The sequence below is a fragment of the Colias eurytheme genome, chromosome 9, assembly GCF_061535395.1.
Source record: "Colias eurytheme isolate Ceu_HAF_F1 chromosome 9, ilColEury1 Martin Lab GWU primary, whole genome shotgun sequence".
NCBI classification, from domain to species: Eukaryota; Metazoa; Arthropoda; class Insecta; order Lepidoptera; family Pieridae; genus Colias; species Colias eurytheme.
In genome coordinates, this window is record NC_142988.1 from 6282432 (window position 1) to 6301454 (window position 19023).

Here is a 19023-nt window from a genome sequence, read left to right on the forward strand (position 1 = left end):
CCCAGACCCAAGAACAAATAATTGAGTTCATCACACAAATATTTGCCCTGACCGGGGATGGAACCCGGGACCGTCGGCTCAGTAGGCAGTTACTTTACCACTGCGCCAACCGCGTCGCCAATCACATCGCTTCATGATGTTTGAAGCGATCGTTGGTTATTAACAAACACATTCCACGCTACCATAGAACAGTAGGAAAAGCACCCTAATAATATGTGATTGATAAACAGCATGGCTGTAGCCATTATAAAATGTGCTGGTAGCCTCACCTCCTAGTTACTGTTATGAAGGGGATACAATCGTAGTAATATTTTTATAATAATCCAGTTAAATATTAGAATCTATTTCCACGTTATCAATGCAAATATGGATTATGGAATGAAACACCTTGTATTTATTTGTATTTATTTAGAGTTTTTGGCTACTAGTAGAAATACAGTACCTAGTTAATACATTTTACAATATTTAAAATAATATATTGCCATCATATTAACATACATATCTAAAATTTTAAGTTTGGAATTTGATTTAAGAAAAATAATTTATTACTTATTTGTTTTTACGATAACTTATAAGATACTAAAGCTAATTTAAGGCTATCGTTTAGTACCAGTTAATGTGTGATATGATGATAATAAATTGTACTGATTAAGGTTTTTCTGTTTGATATAAGTTCAACTTTTAACAACAACAATTAACCTGAAAAGCTTAAAAATATTAATTAGTTAAAATAATAAAATCATTAACAACGTGCATACAATACATTCGGGTTTAGGACTAGGATTACGCTAAAATAAATATTTCTTTACAGCAATGAAATTTCATTGTATGACGATAACATTTTATCACAGTTTTTTATATAATAGATAGCTTCTTTAAAACATAACCATATTTAGGTACTTGTGTCAGGAATTAAATTACATCACAGAAAATTATCTGTTTAGGATTACTTTTCAATTATGATATAAATTACATACAAATATGTCATGAATTGTACATTTTTCATAAAAAGTATAAACAATGGGTTTGATTTTAAATTAAACACCGTAAAATTAAAAATTGTTCTAATATCTCAAGCATTTATCTATAACAAAATTGTTACAAATTAAATTAAATTAAACATAACATTCATTGGAAAAAAGTGGAATTAATGATGCAGAGATCATGTTTTAGCATTATTTAATAAAACGAATAATTATTATCATACCGTTTCTTTTCTTATACTACGTGAAGTCGCGTATTCAGATCCGTGCGAATATTTCTGAGCGAAATCCTACGCTTTTTATAAGAGTATCAAATATAATGATAGTTATTGCCGTATGAAAATACTACATGTTATTCTAAAATACTTTTAGCTAAAATACATTTCACATAGACTTTTACAAGTGGTTATTACTCAACATACGCATAAAACTACATTGAAACCACAATGTCCGATTCGGAAACTCGTTCGTTTGTCATATACCTACCTAACATCAGCAGCGCAACCTCTGCCATTGTGAATATTCTAAGGGTGTCCCACTATTGGTATACTAAGCGCGAAGGAACTAGTAGTTTTGCATACACTGATCACGTAAAAAATACTTAAACAACAAAATTACATCAAAATTTGTTTGCTAAATTTTTCCTGAAAATCCATGTTTTCTCCTCTAGCTTCGCGTAGCCGTCATATACCGCTTCTCTAATGTGAGCATTTTGTCTATGAAAACATAATCTTAAACGATAGCTCACGTGCTGGTGACAAAAATGGGCGGGTTGCTTGTTAGGGGTGTACACATAGAGTTTTAAGAATTCATCTATTTGAAAAAAAAAATGGGTCTGGAATTTTTTAAGTATTTTTTACGTACTCAGCGTATGCAAATCTATAACCTCCTTAGAGCTTAGTATACCAACAGTGGGACACCCTGTATAATCGTTTAAGGCTAATCAACTTGGATTATTTTTAAGAAATCTAACATAGCCGTTGCGTAGCCGTCAAAAGTGTGGTCAAGTCAATACTGCAAACACATATCATAGTGGATCATAAGTAGACACAGAGTCATTGGAATGTTGGCGAGCTAATGGGTTGTGGAGTCCATTTTCCTTGACTGTTGACGACGTACTGAAAACGAATTGTTTTTTAATAAACAATTTATTTATTTATGTGCCGTATGGCTACAGAGATAAGCTGTTGTATGTTTCATAGTTAGAGGAGATGATACGGAGATTTCAAGAAATTATTAATACCTACTCGAGAAGAAATCCAAAAAAAATTATTTGTCTGTAAAGTCGGTTTATTGACGATAGTTGAACGTGACAACGGCCGATTGTGCTTCTTTGTCAATCGTTCCACGCTCTCGCTCGGAAGGCCTCAGAGCGCGAGGTAACGCCGCATGTGTCATGTTTTTTCGTGCGTGCAGCCGGCTATCGAAATATAAGACGTTGTCACGTCAAAAAATGTCAAACATACCCTAGAAAAGGCAATAAAGTGACGAGTTGAGTGCGGCTCGTGCACTCCCGCAGTTCCGGCAGCACGAGCACCACGTGCCGCAAGTACGCTTGTAGCGATATGCGACGTTGTTCTACTACCTTCGCGTCCTGTAATGTACAAATTTAGAACTTTAGAAGTATTTTTGTATTATTGCGATTAATACTTTGTTCTGGAAGGGAACGTATGAAACGTTTAAAATACTCAACTATTTATCTATCATTATTTTTTTGTATCAGTTAAACCGGAGCGAACTTAGTCAAAGCCAGTAAGTGCAATGCATCAAAAATAAAATAAAACATATATTTCGGGAAAGAAGTATTAAAAATTAACATCTTCATAAATTAGGTAGGTATGTTTTAATTGTGAGATATTATTTCTAAATTTGTTACAGTATGTACTCACTCTCTTTCTCAGCGTTTTTTTGGGAGGAAATTTATAATTAGCAATATCTGGATGACATTTTTTGAGTTGCGTATGCATTTCATAGAACTTCGCGTATCTATGATACACATTCCATTCTTCCTGTCCCACCTTTAAGAATATCTGAAAAAATAAATGGAAATAAATGCAAATAATGCACTACCACAAATCATAATGTTTACGGCGTAATAATGAATAATAAGTTATTAATACCTGATAAACATGATAGGAATTTGGTTTCTTTCCAACTAAGAACGCACTGGGAATGTACACTTTCACGTTAGATTCTGGACATTCTAATATTTCCAGTCCCGAATTTTCTAAATCTTGAAGTCGTCGTTGTAAATGTTGATTAAATTCCATCAATTCCGCGTGCATTTCAGCTACCTGTACGTGAGATATTGTAGTTACGATTTCACGATAAATATGACTATTTTAAGAAAACAATTCTATGTTATAGTTAATAATCTTATCTAATCTTTGATGTTTTTACAAAACAAAAGATTTTCAACAACATGGACAACTCAATAAACGTAATATCCTCATTTCAAAGAATCGGAATGGACAAAAAAACCGCTATCCTACTCGTGTACATAGGTGTATCATTATAGGTTCGTCTGTCTGTTACAGTAAGTTGCTTACAATTTAATATTATTTAAGAGAACTTCAGTAATGATACCTTTACTAACCTGAACAAGTTTTCGCTCATATTGTGTTACCTCTTCGTCATGGCCATTGCTTGATTTCAATGCCTTTCCCATTTCCACAGCAGACATATAATTTCTTAACTGGTCCTTCAGCCTATCATTTTCTCTGAAAACCATATTATGACATCAAAACATGTGCAATAAATATACTATCAGATTCCATATTACAATAAATATACATTTGCTTTGAATACCTACTTGCTTAGATCTAGTACAACCTTTTCCAATTTCTGAATCTTATCTTTATTAGTTTGTTCAATTTGATTGAACTTTTTTTGCAAGTTATTGAATTCTTTTTCTCTACATTCTAAAACCGAATCTAGTGCTTTTTCATCGGGCACACTTTCATCTTCTGTAAAGCAAAGTTCTAAACAAGATGTGCTACCATCTATACTACCAGCTACTTCTTCACTATCACTCTCATATATTTTCAAACAATTGACACTTAAATCGGACGCATCGTCTCGCAAATTATTCTTTTCAATACTGGAAGAGCTTGTGAATATTTCCTTTGCGCTTTCAGATAATTTGGACAGTATTTGGAAAGGGCTGTCAAGAGATTTGACGCTGTCGGGGAAGAAATGCCTTATACCAGTTCTACAGTCTGAACTAGTGGGCTCACTTGTGGATGCAATAGGCGATGTTATTTTAGGGTCTGGCGAATTTAAGCACGTAGCTGGAGCGCTGCTCCATGACGCTTCTGATACGCTATCAACGGGTTCTAAAGGCTTTCCTCCCTTTGTACTATTTTTATGTTCTGTTTTGTCAAAAGATATAACTTGTCTAAGGGGTTTTCGTTTGGAATTGTTAGCTGATTTGATCGGAGTAGGAAGCGGTATAACTAATTCTGCCTTGTTCGTTTGGCTAGCATGCTGAGAGTCATTCAACTCCGCCCTATCTATTGATAACGCAAACAAAACAGTTGATAAGCCTGCAACAAAATGTGAAGTATATTGATTAATTTTTTTCCCATGCGTTAAGATTATTTATAAAATACTCTATAATACACAAATCAATATTTATTTTTAATTTTACCTGCAGCCGTATTAGGCAGGAGATTGGCTTCAGGACTTCTAACAATAGCTCCTTCATCATAATACTCTACTAAAAGACCATGTGAAATCCAGCTTTGTAAATACCTAAGAGACAATATACATATAATAATTATTAATCAAACCTTAGATTTAAAAAAATTATAAAAGATAGATACTTTAAACTTTTAAATATCTACCTGTCCAAGGAACGCTCATTCAAAGAAGCTCTAAGAAATGCTCTAAAATATCCTAGAGGTGTGTTTATATTAGACAAAATTTTAAATCGCTCTTTTTCGTGCTTTGTTAAGTGCAGACAACAATAGCTCCATAGTGAATTTCCTAAAAGATGAAAAATAATATGATTCATTTTTAGGCTAATGAAAGGAAATGTTTAAAATTACAAAAAAAGCCATGACATTCAATTCTAATTTTTTTTATAATATCAATATTAATTAATTATAATAAGTTATTAAGATAACAACAATTATTTATCCACTACCTGTTCCATAACATCTTCTCTTTTTTTTCAATCAAACTGATCATATCCTATATGGTGTACAATAAAGAGTTTGTAGAAAAAGTTATTTTTTTTTTTTTATTTATTTATTTATTTAACATAATATTAATTCTTATGATATAATTTACATTGATGCAATCATAAACTCATTCAAGTTTTTCTGTGCACCATAAGCCCACAAACCGCTACATATGTTTTAATACTTATTGTTAGTTCTTAATCCTAGTAAAAATTTTCTAAGTACCCTCTACTTAGAAAATTTTTAGTGTCGAGCGATATCGGTAATCTTGCTGGCCGTGTAAACATACAGTATGCTCCTTTCGTGAATCTATAATTTTGTATTATTTATATTTAGATAAAATTAGTAATAAGTTCTTATTATTTTATGAATGAACAGTTTAATTATATTTTAGAGTTATTAGAAGGTTTTTTTTATGATAGTTTATTTATATTCACTAAAAAGTATTGCTTTAGTTTGAATTTTAGATTTTTGTGAGTAATTGAATCTCTTAAAGATATAGGTAGTTTGTTGATGAGACAGGGTACCATATAATTTAACGTTCTCTTCCCGTGAAGGTTTGTAAAAGATGGAAGTCTTAGCGTAGCGTTTGTGACGCTACGAGTTATTATATTATTATGAGGCGTTTTTTTAATTTTGTTTATGTCAATATTAAAGAATTCCTCTTTTAAAAGTGTTAGATTAATTTTTTAATGTATTGGTATGATTTTACACAGTTCAAATAATTTACGATAGTCATTTTTATATTTAGCCTTAATGTTATATGGAACGATCGTTTTAAGTAATCTTAATTGGAGTGTATAAATTTTGTCAAGATTGGTCTTACAAGTCCGTCCGTAGCTAGACAATCCATAGGCGATTATTGATTCGGCTAGTGATTTGTAAAGCAATAATAAAGTTTTGTAGGGAATTTTGTGTTTAATTATCGAAAATTTAGCCAGGATACACCTCAATTTATCACACACTCCGTTAATATGTTCTTGCCAGTTCAGTCTGCTATCAATAGTAACACCCAAGTATGTTTGATAATCTACAATATCTATAGCGTTGCAGTTACAATGTGGTGTGTGTGTGTAGTTATTAAAATTCTGATTTCCGTGCAAACATTGGTGTTCGTGAGCTATTAGTCTGGGTATATGAGAGCTTCTGTTCTGACTAGAGCTTATGTACATTAATTTTGTCTTATTCTCGTTAACAACTAGACCTGCGTCATGTGACCATCGTAAGAATGAGTTAAAATCCTCTTGTAACTTCTCAAGTGCTTCGCTTACGTTGTTACCAGCAGCAACGAGACAGGTGTCGTCGGCAAATTGATAAGTCTCACTGTGTTTAATGACATTTGTAACACTAAGTCCACACTGCGAGCCTAGCGCGGTTGCGACGGCGGGCGCGAAATATCAAACGTATGAAACGCGCCTTTGCGTCCACATTGAAATGACTATGGCGGAAGCCTAGTGCGACGGTAATGAGCGAGCCAGCGCGCGTAGTTTTCAAACTCTCCTATCCGCGCGTTCTGGCCACACTACGGGCCTAGTCAGCAAGCGACCCAATGCGCGGACGGCGGGGGTATCAAACCAGTTCGGTCTTGTCGCTCGACTTCTTATATTAACATCCTTTATTGTTTTTCGTAAAATAGCGGTAAATACTTAATTGTTGAAGTGAAACTTCTTTATTTATAAGTGCGATTCAATCTAAAACACTTATATACACCACAGTAATTTTGTAGGGTATAATCTCAATTCTTCATATAAGATTCACCCGTTATTCCTCTGTTTTATTTATTTCGTGTACAACTTCTATAATGATCTCATTTCAAAATCGGACTGTCCAGTAAAAATAGCAAATCGTCCAAAGTTTGCAACACCCGAAAAACGTCGAACCGCTACTTGAGCTCGCGCGTCGGTGTGGCCACCGCGAGCGCCCGCTCGTCGCGCCCGCCTAGGCCGCCGCCACCGCGCATTCAGTGTGGACGCACACTAAGGCTATTTACGTACGTGAGATAGTGCAATGGCCCGATGACCGAGCCCTGCGCAGTGCCCTCCGTAGCAATAACAATGTGACTAGTCGCATTACAGACTCTAACAGTGTATCTTCTATCGTTGAGGTAGTCCGAACACCAGTCCAATAGGTTGCCTCTAATACCGCTGTCATGCAGGCACTCTAATAGTCTCTCGTGGCAAAGCGTATCAAACGCCTTACTATAGTCTATAAATACTGCTAGTACATGTTTTTTGTTATTTAAATGTGAATGGACGCTGTCGGTAAACGCTGACAGAAGTTGTGTTGTGTTCTTGTTTGGCCTAAATCCATATTGATGATTGGTTAAAATTTTATTATTTTCATAGAATTCATATATATGTTTGGCAATATATTTTTCAATAATCTTATCAATAGTAGGCAATATTGTTATCGGTCTATAGTTGGTATAATCTGTTTTTGATCCCTTTTTATAAATCGGTCGGACAATGCCGGTTTTAAGCACTGATGGGTAGCTACAGGTTTTTATACATAAATTAATTAAATTTGTGATGACTGTTTGAATTCTTGTACATATTTTTTTTAAGTCACAGGCTCTAATACCATCTATTCCTGGGGCTTTATTATTGTTTAAGCTCATGATTATATTTTTGACTGCATCAGGCTTCGCGGGTTTTAGTCGCATAGTGACCTGGGCCGAAGTTTTGTATTGTGATTTATTAAGTAACGGCATTGAGCAGTTAGGGGTAATATTTTTTGTGCTATTTTTAAAAAATTGTGCAAAGTTGTTTGCAATCTGTTTGTATGACACGTTAGTTTTTTGAAATGCATTATTAATTGTATCATCAATCGACCCCTTAATTCTACCAGTGATTCGATTTAGTATTTGCCATAATTGTCTAGTATTATTCCCGTTTGCAATTATTGCTGATTTGTAATAATTATTTTTAGTTCTGTTAATTAATTTATTAGCGTAATTTCTCGATTTGTTATAATTTTGCTTTAATATTAGGTTATTGGGATCTTTTATCCATTTTATAAATAATGTATCTCTATTCTTGCATGCATTCGTAATTTTCTTGTTTATCCAATTATTATTGGGATGTGTTGATCGGTTTTTTATTTTAATTGTGTATTCAGATTTTTTATAACACTCCCGAAATTTAGAATTAATAAAGTTATATAATGTTTCTGGACAGTTAGTATCATACGATTCCTCCCATTGAATTTGCTCGAGATAGTTAAGAAGTTTTGTATTATTAATACAAATCTTTTCTTTGGGAACATCCTGTGTTCGTGTACCAATGCAAGCGAGTATCACCGCGCGATGATCGGCCAGTGTAGTACCGAGTGCCGCCGTGAATAGGTCTTGTGAGCGGGATCGTGCAAATATATGATCTATACAAGATTTACTTAGTTTGTCATTATTTAATTCTAGTCTAGTGTGTACAGTGATCCCGCATACAAGGCCCATTTCATATAACATGTTGTTGTATTTATTATTTACAGGATTTTCACTCTTAAGGTCTATGTTAGTATCGCCTAGTAGTTATTCAAATACATAATATTATGTAACGTAATTAATTAAAAACTTCAATAAAATAAATACTATACATATCTAATAATATACCGAATATGTATAGCAGTATAGATCAATTAAAAATGTTGACTTACCAACATTTACAATATTAAATGTAAAATTTAATCCAGCTGACACAAAATTCTGAATGGTGTAATTTGATAAACTAGTCTTCAATCCGTGGCTAAGAACCTTTTCCCATTTTTCACAAAGATGGAGTATTCTGTAATAAAAATTTGTGATATTTTTACTCAATACTATTTATAAATCACATATTACATATTATACAGGGTGGAAGGTTAAGACGGGGCATGAAGGGCAGGTACCTTAACCGTTGTAGCTACATGAAAACGTTCTTAGGAGACTATCCTTAAATTCTTGAGAAATTTTAATCTGCATTCACAGATTTTTGAAAAAATGTACGGTCAGCAAGGAAATCGGCAGTTTTCAAAAAAAATTTTTTTGATGCCAATCGATCCAGTTTCTCATGGGGATCAAAACACTCTAAAAGACCAACTGAGGTATGAGTACTAGAAAAGTCAGAAATCGCGAAAAACTATTTCCACACATTCACTAAGAAAATAAGTGATTCAACAAAAGATGCGCTAATAGAAAACTCCAAAGAGATTTTCAGGCTTTAATATTTTTTGTTTCTGATTATTAAAACACATACTGATAATAAGAAGAAACATTGATTTAATTAAATGGTTGTCAAAGAAAATAAAAAATAACAAAATAATAACAAAAAACAACATTTAAAGTGGTGATAATTCCAGAATTTCTGAAATAATTTACATAAAACTTATGATATGAGATGCTCAAAGTGGTCACCGTTTTGACGTAAACATAGGTTTGTTCGTTTTACTACTGAGCTTTTATCATTATCTCTACTAAATTTGCCTCGTAACCATCAGCAAAATGCAACTCTGCGTGCATAGTCCCTAGATTGCAATGATTGGACTAATCGCCCATGGCGGTAGCATTTGTTGTATTTCTTCCATGTTTTTAAAACTATCCAGTGCGAACAACCAACTTCGACGGCAACTTGTCTTGAAGAAATTTCGGGATATGCTTCCACAAGTGCTAAAATTGCTATCACCGTAATCTCATTCAATACGCGTGAACGACGCGGACGTGTCAAGCTTTTCTTAAATGAGCCACTTTCTGCTAGATTTTTTACAAGATTCGCAATTACCTTTCGCGTCGCTACATGTCACATTGGGTATTTATTCCTGTACCATTCCAATGCAACTGTTGGGTTTTTATTATTTAAAAAGTAAGCCTCTAACAGATCTAAACGTTCCAAATTATTTAAGGACATTTTTAGTGAAGACGGAGTAACTTTTGGTAACTTTTGTTTTCTATGTGTTATTGTTTACATAAGCCATAAAAATGTGACGTGTTCGTTCGATATTCAAATTTAAATAATTTTTCATCTCGTGCACGAGCTGCCAGCCACCGCCCGCTCACGCCCCGCGTCGCTGGCATGTTGAATGTGTGGAAATAGTTTTTCGCGATTTCTGACTTTTCTAGTACTCATACCTCAGTTGGTCTTTTAGAGTGTTTTGATCCCCATGAGAATCTGGATCGATTGGCATCAAAAAATTTTTTTTTGAAAACTGCCGATTTTCTTGCTGACCGTACATTTTTTCAAAAATCTGTGAATGCAGATTAAAATTTCTCAAGAATTTAAGGATAGTCTCCTAAGAACGTTTTCATGTAGCTACAACGGTTAAGGTACCTGCCCTTCATGCCCCGTCTTAACCTTCCACCCTGTATATATTGTCTTACATGTTAACATTATAAATTTATATGTTAACATAATTTTAATATAGTGTAATTATATTGGAGGTCATTTTTTTATGTAATGCATGTTACATAAAATTTATAATTTGTATTTTGTTCTATAGTGTTCTTAATAATTGCGTACCCAACATAATATAAAACAAAGTCATGTTCTCTTTAAAACTACGCAACGGATTTTGATGGGGTTTTTTATATGTTTTTTATTTTGTGCTCCCCTATTGTACTGTAAAAAAATAATAATACCTAATATTATGCATTATAAATCATATCAGAATATATACAAAATATAATAACCAAAGACTAGAATTATGTTACATATTTAATGTTTGTTGACATCTTAAAAATGTATAAGTACCTTATATCGTCTTCTGTAGCAAGTTCAGATTTTCCTCCGAAACGATTTTGGCAGTTTTCAATGCAGCCTAGCAGCTCACGTAGGAATTCCTTAGCAGTTTCTTTCCTTTTTTTAAGTTCCTCGTCTTTATTTTCTATTGCGCTAGCAAGGGTATTTAATATCTTACTGTTCTGTGAGGTAATCATAATGTTTTTTAAAAATTTTTATTAATTAAAGCTCGCTAATGTGTAATGAAAGAATCTTACCATTTTAATAATAGATTATAACGTTACTCATAATAAGCCAAAGTTAATAAATTCATGAAAATAATAGTATTGACAACTGTTATCATATTACAATTAATATTCTTCATTCAAGGACAATACCCAATATATTCATTACATTACACTTTTAGCTTAATTGCATATTAATAATTAACGCATATTCTTTCACTCGAAACTTGTTTTAAACGTCAACAGAGATGCATTCCGTGCGGAAAGCAGTTGCGTCTTTGTTGTGAGTTAACTTTTGTTATAATATGTAGAGAAATAAGAGGCTATCCTCGGTTTCCATCGCCGATGCATCGACAGCTCAAACAGGGCGCGAGCCGCGCGGGCGAACCCCTAACCGAAAGGCTTGCCTTGCACCAAGTGATTTAGTTTATATCGACATCTTTTGTACGATGTATTTGATATATAGGAAATTCTCAAAACGAGTGTTTTCTTGATTTTTATTTATTATAAAAATAAAATATGAATTTAATTTGCTACAGTGTTTTTTATTTTACCTGCAACACTACTCAATCGATAAATTAAAATAGGAATTGTACACATTTTCAACACAAGAGCTAGAATAACACACACACGCACTTATTCGTCGTAGTACTATGTGCGAGGATGTGTAAATAAATAAATAAATATTATAGGACACTAGCTTTCCGCCTGCGGCTTCGCCCGCGTTTTCAAAAAAAAACCCGCATAGTTCCCGTTCCCGTGGGATTTCCGGGATAAAACCTAGCCTATGTCACTCAGAAATGATGTAGCTTTCCAACAGTGAAAGAATTTTTCAAATCTGCCAAGTAGTTTCGGAGCCTATTCAATTCATACAAACAAACAAACAAACAAAAAATCAAACCTTTCCTCTTTATAATATTTGTATAGATGTATAGATTATTACACAAATCGACCTAGTCCCACAGTAAGCTCAATCAAGGCTTGTGTTGTGGGTACTAGGCGACGATAAATATAATATTTAATAAATACATATATAGATAATAACACCCAGACCCAAGAACAAATAATTGAGTTCATCACACAAATATTTGCCCTGACCGGGGATGGAACCCGGGACCGTCGGCTCAGTAGGCAGTTACTTTACCACTGCGCCAACCGCGTCGCCAATCACATCGCTTCATGAAGTTTGAAGCGATCATTGGTTATTAACAAACACATTCCACGCTACCATAGAACAGTAGGAAAAGCACCCTAATAATATGTGATTGATAAACAGCATGGCTGTAGCCATTATAAACTGTGCTGGTAGCCTCACACCTCCTATAAGTTACTGTTATGAAGGGGATACAATCGTAGTAATATTTTTTTAATAATCCAGTTAAATATTAGAATCTATTTCCACGTTATCAATGCAAATATGGATTATGGAATGAAACACCTTGTATTTATTTGTATTTATTTAGAGTTTTTGGCTACTAGTAGAAATACAGTACCTAGTTAATACATTTTACAATATTTAAAATAATATATTGCCATCATATTAACATACATATCTAAAATTTTAAGTTTGGAATTTGATTTAAGAAAAATAATTTATTACTTATTTGTTTTTACGATAACTTATAAGATACTAAAGCTAATTTAAGGCTATCGTTTAGTACCAGTTAATGTGTGATATGATGATAATAAATTGTACTGATTAAGGTTTTTCTGTTCGATATAAGTTCAACTTTTAACAACAACAATTAACCTGAAAAGCTTAAAAATATTAATTAGTTAAAATAATAAAATCATTAACAACGTGCATACAATACATTCGGGTTTAGGACTAGGATTACGCTAAAATAAATATTTCTTTACAGCAATGAAATTTCATTGTATGACGATAACATTTTATCACAGTTTTTTATATATAATAGATAGCTTCTTTAAAACCATATTTAGGTACTTGCGTCAGGAATTAAATAACATCACAGAAAATTATCTATTTAGGATTACTTTTCAATTATACATGTTATAAATTACATACAAATATGTGATGAATTGTACATAAAAAGTATAAACAATGGGTTAGATTTTAAATTTAAATTAGAAATTGTTCTAATATCTCAAGCACTGTACAACTATTTATCTATAACAAAATTGTTACAAATTAAAATAAATTAAAATTAACATTCATTGGAAAAAAGTGGAAGTAATGATGCAGAGATCATGTTTTAGCATTATTTAATAAAACGAATAATTATTATCATACCGTTTCTTTTCTTATACTACGTGAAGTCGCGTATTCAGATCCGTGCGAATATTTCTGAGCGAAATCCTACGCTTTTTATAAGAGTATCAAATATAATGATAGTTATTGCCGTATGAAAATGTGTACTACATGTTACTCTAAAATACTTTTAGCTAAAATACATTTCACATAGACTTTTACAAGTGGTTATTACTCAACATACGCATAAAACTACATTGAAACCACAATGTCCGATTCGGAAACTCGTTCGTTTGTCATATACCTAACACATTGAGATAATATTAATATGGAGACGACACCGCCTACATCACTTATGTTCCACTCAACATACGCCATGTGGCGTATGTTGAGCGGTTTTTTTTAATGGTTTTAAAGTGAAACGCATCAAATATGCCTTCGTGTGTGTTACGATATTGCACAAATAATACGGAAAAGTGCAAAGGAATAACTTTCATCGGTAAGTACCTTACTAGATAATAATTTTTAAAATTTAGATAGAGCAAAAAATGTCGCACAGATTTTGTTCGTGGTGTCTCCTCCATACGTAGTAATATTATCTCAATGACCTAACATCAGCAGCGCAACCTCTGCCATTGTGAATATTCTATAATCGTTTATGGCTAATCAACTTGGATTCTTTTTAAGAAATCTAACATAGCCGATGTGTAGCCGTCAAAAATGTTGTCAAGTCAATACTGCAAACACATATCATAGTGGATCATAAGTAGACACAGAGTCATTGGAATGTTGGCGAGCTAATGGGTTGTGGAGTCCATTTTCCTTGACTGTTGACGACGTACTGAAAACGAATTGTTTTTTAATAAACAATTTATTTATTTATGTGCCGTATGGCTACAGAGATAAGCTGTTGTATGTTTCATAGTTAGAGGAGATGATACGGAGATTTCAAGAAATTATTAATACCTACTCAAGAAGAAATCCAAAAAAAATTGTTTGTCTGTAAAGTCGGTTTATTGACGATAGTTGAACGTGACAACGGCCGATTGTGCTTCTTAGTTCTTTGTCTGTTGTCAATCGTTCCACGCTCTCGCTCGGAAGGCCTCAGAGCGCGAGGTAACGCCGCATGTGTCATGTTTTTTCGTGCGTGCAGCCGGCTATCGAAATATAAGACGTTGTCACGTCAAAAAATGTCAAACATACCCTAGAAAAGGCAATAAAGTGACGAGTTGAGTGCGGCTCGTGCACTCCCGCAGTTCCGGCAGCACGAGCACCACGTGCCGCAAGTACGCTTGTAGCGATATGCGACGTTGTTCTACTACCTTCGCGTCCTGTAATGTACAAATTTAGAACTTTAGAAGTATTTTTGTATTATTGCGATTAATACTTTGTTCTGGAAGGGAACGTATGAAACGTTTAAAATACTCAACTATTTATCTATCATTATTTTTTTGTATCAGTTAAACCGGAGCGAACTTAGTCAAAGCCAGTAAGTGCAATGCATCAAAAATAAAATAAAACATATATTTCGGGAAAGAAGTATTAAAAATTAACATCTTCATAAATTAGGTAGGTATGTTTTAATTGTGAGATATTATTTCTAAATTTGTTACAGTATGTACTCACTCTCTTTCTCAGCGTTTTTTTGGGAGGAAATTTATAATTAGCAATATCTGGATGACATTTTTTGAGTTGCGTATGCATTTCATAGAACTTCGCGTATCTATGATACACATTCCATTCTTCCTGTCCCACCTTTAAGAATATCTGAAAAAATGAATGGAAATAAAGATAAACAAATAATGCACTAGGTATAATGTTTACGGCGTAATAATGAATAATTAATTATTAATACCTGATAAACATGATAGGAATTTGGTTTCTTTCCAACTAAGAACGCACTGGGAATGTACACTTTCACGTTAGATTCTGGACATTCTAATATTTCCAGTCCCGAATTTTCTAAATCTTGAAGTCGTCGTTGTAAATGTTGATTAAATTCCATCAATTCCGCGTGCATTTCAGCTACCTGTACGTGAGATATTGTAGTTACGATTTCACGATAAATATGACTATTTTAAGAAAACAATTCTATGTTATAGTTAATAATCTTATCTAATCTTTGATGTTTTTACAAAACAAAAGATTTTCAACAACATGGACAACTCAATAAACGTAATATCCTCATTTCAAAGAATCGGAATGGACAAAAAAACCGCTATCCTACTCGTGTACATAGGTGTATCATTATAGGTTCGTCTGTCTGTCACAGTAAGTTGCTTACAATTTAATATTATTTAAGAGAACTTCAGTAATGATACCTTTACTAACCTGAACAAGTTTTCGCTCATATTGTGTTACCTCTTCGTCATGGCCATTGCTTGATTTCAATGCCTTTCCCATTTCCACGGCAGACATATAATTTCTTAACTGGTCCTTCAGCCTATCATTTTCTCTGAAAACCATATTATGACATCAAAACAAGTGCAATAAATATACTATCAGATTCCGTATTACAATAAATATACATTTGCTTTGAATACCTACTTGCTTAGATCTAGTACAACCTTTTCCAATTTCTGAATCTTATCTTTATTAGTTTGTTCAATTTGATTGAACTTTTTTTGCAAGTTAATGAATTCTTTTTCTCTACATTCTAAAACCGAATCTAGTGCCTTTTCATCGGGCACACTTTCATCTTCTGTAAAGCAAAGTTCTAAACAAGATGTGCTACCATCTATACTACCAGCTACTTCTTCACTATCACTCTCATATATTTTCAAACAATTGACACTTAAATCGGACGCATCGTCTCGCAAATTATTCTTTTCAATACTGGAAGAGCTTGTGAATATTTCCTTTGCGCTTTCAGATAATTTGGACAGTATTTGGAAAGGGCTGTCAAGAGATTTGACGCTGTCGGGGAAGAAATGCCTTATACCAGTTCTACAGTCTGAACTAGTGGGCTCACTTGTGGATGCAATAGGCGATGTTATTTTAGGGTCTGGCGAATTTAAGCACGTAGCTGGAGCGCTGCTCCATGACGCTTCTGATACGCTATCAACGGGTTCTAAAGGCTTTCCTCCCTTCGTACTATTTTTATGTTCTGTTTTGTCAAAAGATATAACTTGTCTAAGGGGTTTTCGTTTGGAATTGTTAGCTGATTTGATCGGAGTAGGAAGCGGTATAACTAATTCTGCCTTGTTCGTTTGGCTAGCATGCTGAGAGTCATTCAACTCCGCCCTATCTATTGATAACGCAAACAAAACAGTTGATAAGCCTGCAACAAAATGTGAAGTATATTGATTAATTTTTTTCCCATGCGTTAATATTATTTATAAAATACACAACTCAATATTTATTTTTAACTAGCGGTCCGCCCCGGCTTCGCCCGTGGTACATGTTTACGTTTTCTTTACATAAGAACCATCCTCGTACTTCAAGGAATATAATAAAAAAAGAATTATCGAAATCGGTTCAGCCGTTCTCGAGTTATGCGCTTACCAACACATTTTGCGATTCATTTTTATATATAAGATTTTACCTGCAGCCGTATTAGGCAGGAGATTGGCTTCAGGACTTCTAACAATAGCTCCTTCATCATAATACTCTACTAAAAGACCATGTGAAATCCAGCTTTGTAAATACCTAAGAGACAATATACATATAATAATTATTAATCAAACCTTAGATTTAAAAAAAGATACTTTAAACTTTTAAATATCTACCTGTCCAAGGAACGCTCATTCAAAGAAGCTCTAAGAAATGCTCTAAAATATCCTAGAGGTGTGTTTATATTAGACAAAATTTTAAATCGCTCTTTTTCGTGCTTTGTTAAGTGCAGACAACAATAGCTCCATAGTGAATTTCCTAAAAGATGAAAAATAATATGATTCATTTTTAGGCTAATGAAAGGAAATGTTTAAAATTACAAAAAAAGCCATGACATTCAATTCTCATTTTTTTATAATATCAATATTAATTAATTATAATAAGTTATTAAGATAACAACAATTATTTATCCACTACCTGTTCCATAACATCTTCTCTTTTTTTTCAATCAAACTGATCATATCCTATATGGTGTACAATAAAGAATTTGTAGAAAAAGTTATTCAAATACATAATATTATATAACGTAATTAATTAAAAACTTCAATAAAATAAATACTATACATATCTAATAATATACCCAATATGTATAGCAATATAGATCAATTAAAAATGTTGACTTACCAACATTTACAATATTAAACGTAAAATTTAATCCAGCTGACACAAAATTCTGAATGGTGTAATTTGATAAACTAGTCTTCAATCCGTGGCTAAGAACCTTTTCCCATTTTTCACAAAGATGGAGTATTCTGTAATAAAAATTTGTGATATTTTTACTCAATACTATTTATAAATCACATATTACATATTATATATATTGCCTTACATGTTAACATTATAAATTTATATGTTAACATTATTTTAATATAGTGTAATTATATTGGAGGTCATTTTTTTATGTAATGCATGTTACATAAAATTTATAATTTGTATTTTGTTCTATAACTAGTGTTCTTAATAATTGCGTACCCAACATAATATAAAACAAAGTCATGTTCTCTTTAAAACTACGCAACGGATTTTGATGGGGTTTTTTATATGTTTTTTATTTTGCGCTCCCCTATTGTACTGTAAAAAAAAATTCCTAATATTATGCATTATAAATCATATCAGAATATATACAAAATATAATTACCAAAGACTAGAATTATGTTACATATTTAATGTTTGTTGACATCTTAAAAATGTATACCTTATATCGTCTTCTGTAGCAAGTTCAGATTTTCCTCCGAAACGATTTTGGCAGTTTTCAATGCAGCCTAGCAGCTCACGTAGGAATTCCTTAGCAGTTTCTTTCCTTTTTTTAAGTTCCTCGTCTTTATTTTCTATTGCGCTAGCAAGGGTATTTAATATCTTACTGTTCTGTGAGGTAATCATAATGTTTTTTAAAAATTTTTATTAATTAAAGTTCGCTAATGTGTAATGAAAGAATCTTACCATTTTAATAATAGATAATAACGTTACTCATAATAAGCCAAAGTTAATAAATTCATGAAAATAATAGTATTGACAACTGTTATCATATTACAATTAATATTCTTCATTCAAGGACAATACCCAATATATTCATTACATTACACTTTTAGCTTAATTGCATATTAATAATTAACACAGAACATAAAGTTGTATTTTTGATACTAATTGAAAATAAAAAAACATTAAAATCATGACCATTATTTTAATTTGTATTTTGACTTTTCATACATGATAAGTTTGAGTTTTGACTTTAGATTTTAATTTTGACATAACTGGTTTTTAATAGACATGGATGATCAAGAATACTAGGAATTTAGTAGTCATAATGGCCTGACTACTTGAATTCGAAATACGCGGTATTATAATAAATCTTTTTCATTTTAGTTCTACAAATATACTATACCGGTTCTTTACTAGTATAATATTAATCGAAAGTAACTTTGTGTCGGTTTCTTTTTCTTCTGGATGCATACGTTTCAAATATTGTTTGAGTCGGCGAGAAACGGCATATTCATGATAATTCTTCTCTAGAAAATTTATGTTAATTATATGGGAAAAGGTACTGTAAATAGGTACTAAATCCGAAGACTAAATTGTAAGCATAGCATGCCGTGCATGCCTTCA

The 19023-nt window shown here is 32.7% G+C and overlaps 2 protein-coding genes across 2 annotated transcripts; both read right to left on the bottom strand.

The window, feature by feature from the left end:
• Window positions 1-412: 412 nt before the first annotated feature.
• LOC149905829 (sorting nexin-29-like) lies at window positions 413-11282 on the bottom strand. Its single transcript, XM_090105706.1, has 11 exons — window positions 11130-11282; window positions 10885-11054; window positions 8819-8946; window positions 4829-4970; window positions 4633-4736; window positions 3796-4528; window positions 3580-3703; window positions 3104-3277; window positions 2873-3013; window positions 2450-2577; window positions 413-2101 (listed from the first exon to the last, which is right to left on the bottom strand). Exons 1-11 carry the CDS (start codon window positions 11130-11132, stop codon window positions 2011-2013), a joined length of 1938 nt encoding a protein of 645 aa, XP_089961832.1. The 5' UTR covers window positions 11133-11282; the 3' UTR covers window positions 413-2010.
• Window positions 11283-12546: 1264 nt separating this feature from the next.
• Window positions 12547-18640, bottom strand: LOC149905830 (sorting nexin-29-like). The gene is made up of 12 exons (XM_090105696.1): window positions 18361-18640; window positions 18116-18285; window positions 17545-17672; window positions 17037-17178; window positions 16853-16956; window positions 15856-16588; window positions 15640-15763; window positions 15164-15337; window positions 14935-15075; window positions 14512-14639; window positions 13917-14149; window positions 12547-13612 (listed from the first exon to the last, which is right to left on the bottom strand). Exons 1-11 carry the CDS (start codon window positions 18361-18363, stop codon window positions 14059-14061), a joined length of 1938 nt encoding a protein of 645 aa, XP_089961822.1. The 5' UTR covers window positions 18364-18640; the 3' UTR covers window positions 12547-13612; window positions 13917-14058.
• Window positions 18641-19023: the final 383 nt, after the last annotated feature.

Coding starts and splice junctions, on each gene's coding strand:
- LOC149905829 (XM_090105706.1), bottom strand. Junction 4,971..8,818: donor ATTTAATATTGTAAATGTTG/GTAAGTCAACAT, acceptor TTCATCTTTTAG/GAAATTCACTATGGAGCTAT. Junction 3,704..3,795: donor GTTGTACTAGATCTAAGCAA/GTAGGTATTCAA, acceptor TATGGTTTTCAG/AGAAAATGATAGGCTGAAGG.
- LOC149905830 (XM_090105696.1), bottom strand. Junction 15,764..15,855: donor GTTGTACTAGATCTAAGCAA/GTAGGTATTCAA, acceptor TATGGTTTTCAG/AGAAAATGATAGGCTGAAGG. Junction 15,338..15,639: donor ATGAGCGAAAACTTGTTCAG/GTTAGTAAAGGT, acceptor TCTCACGTACAG/GTAGCTGAAATGCACGCGGA.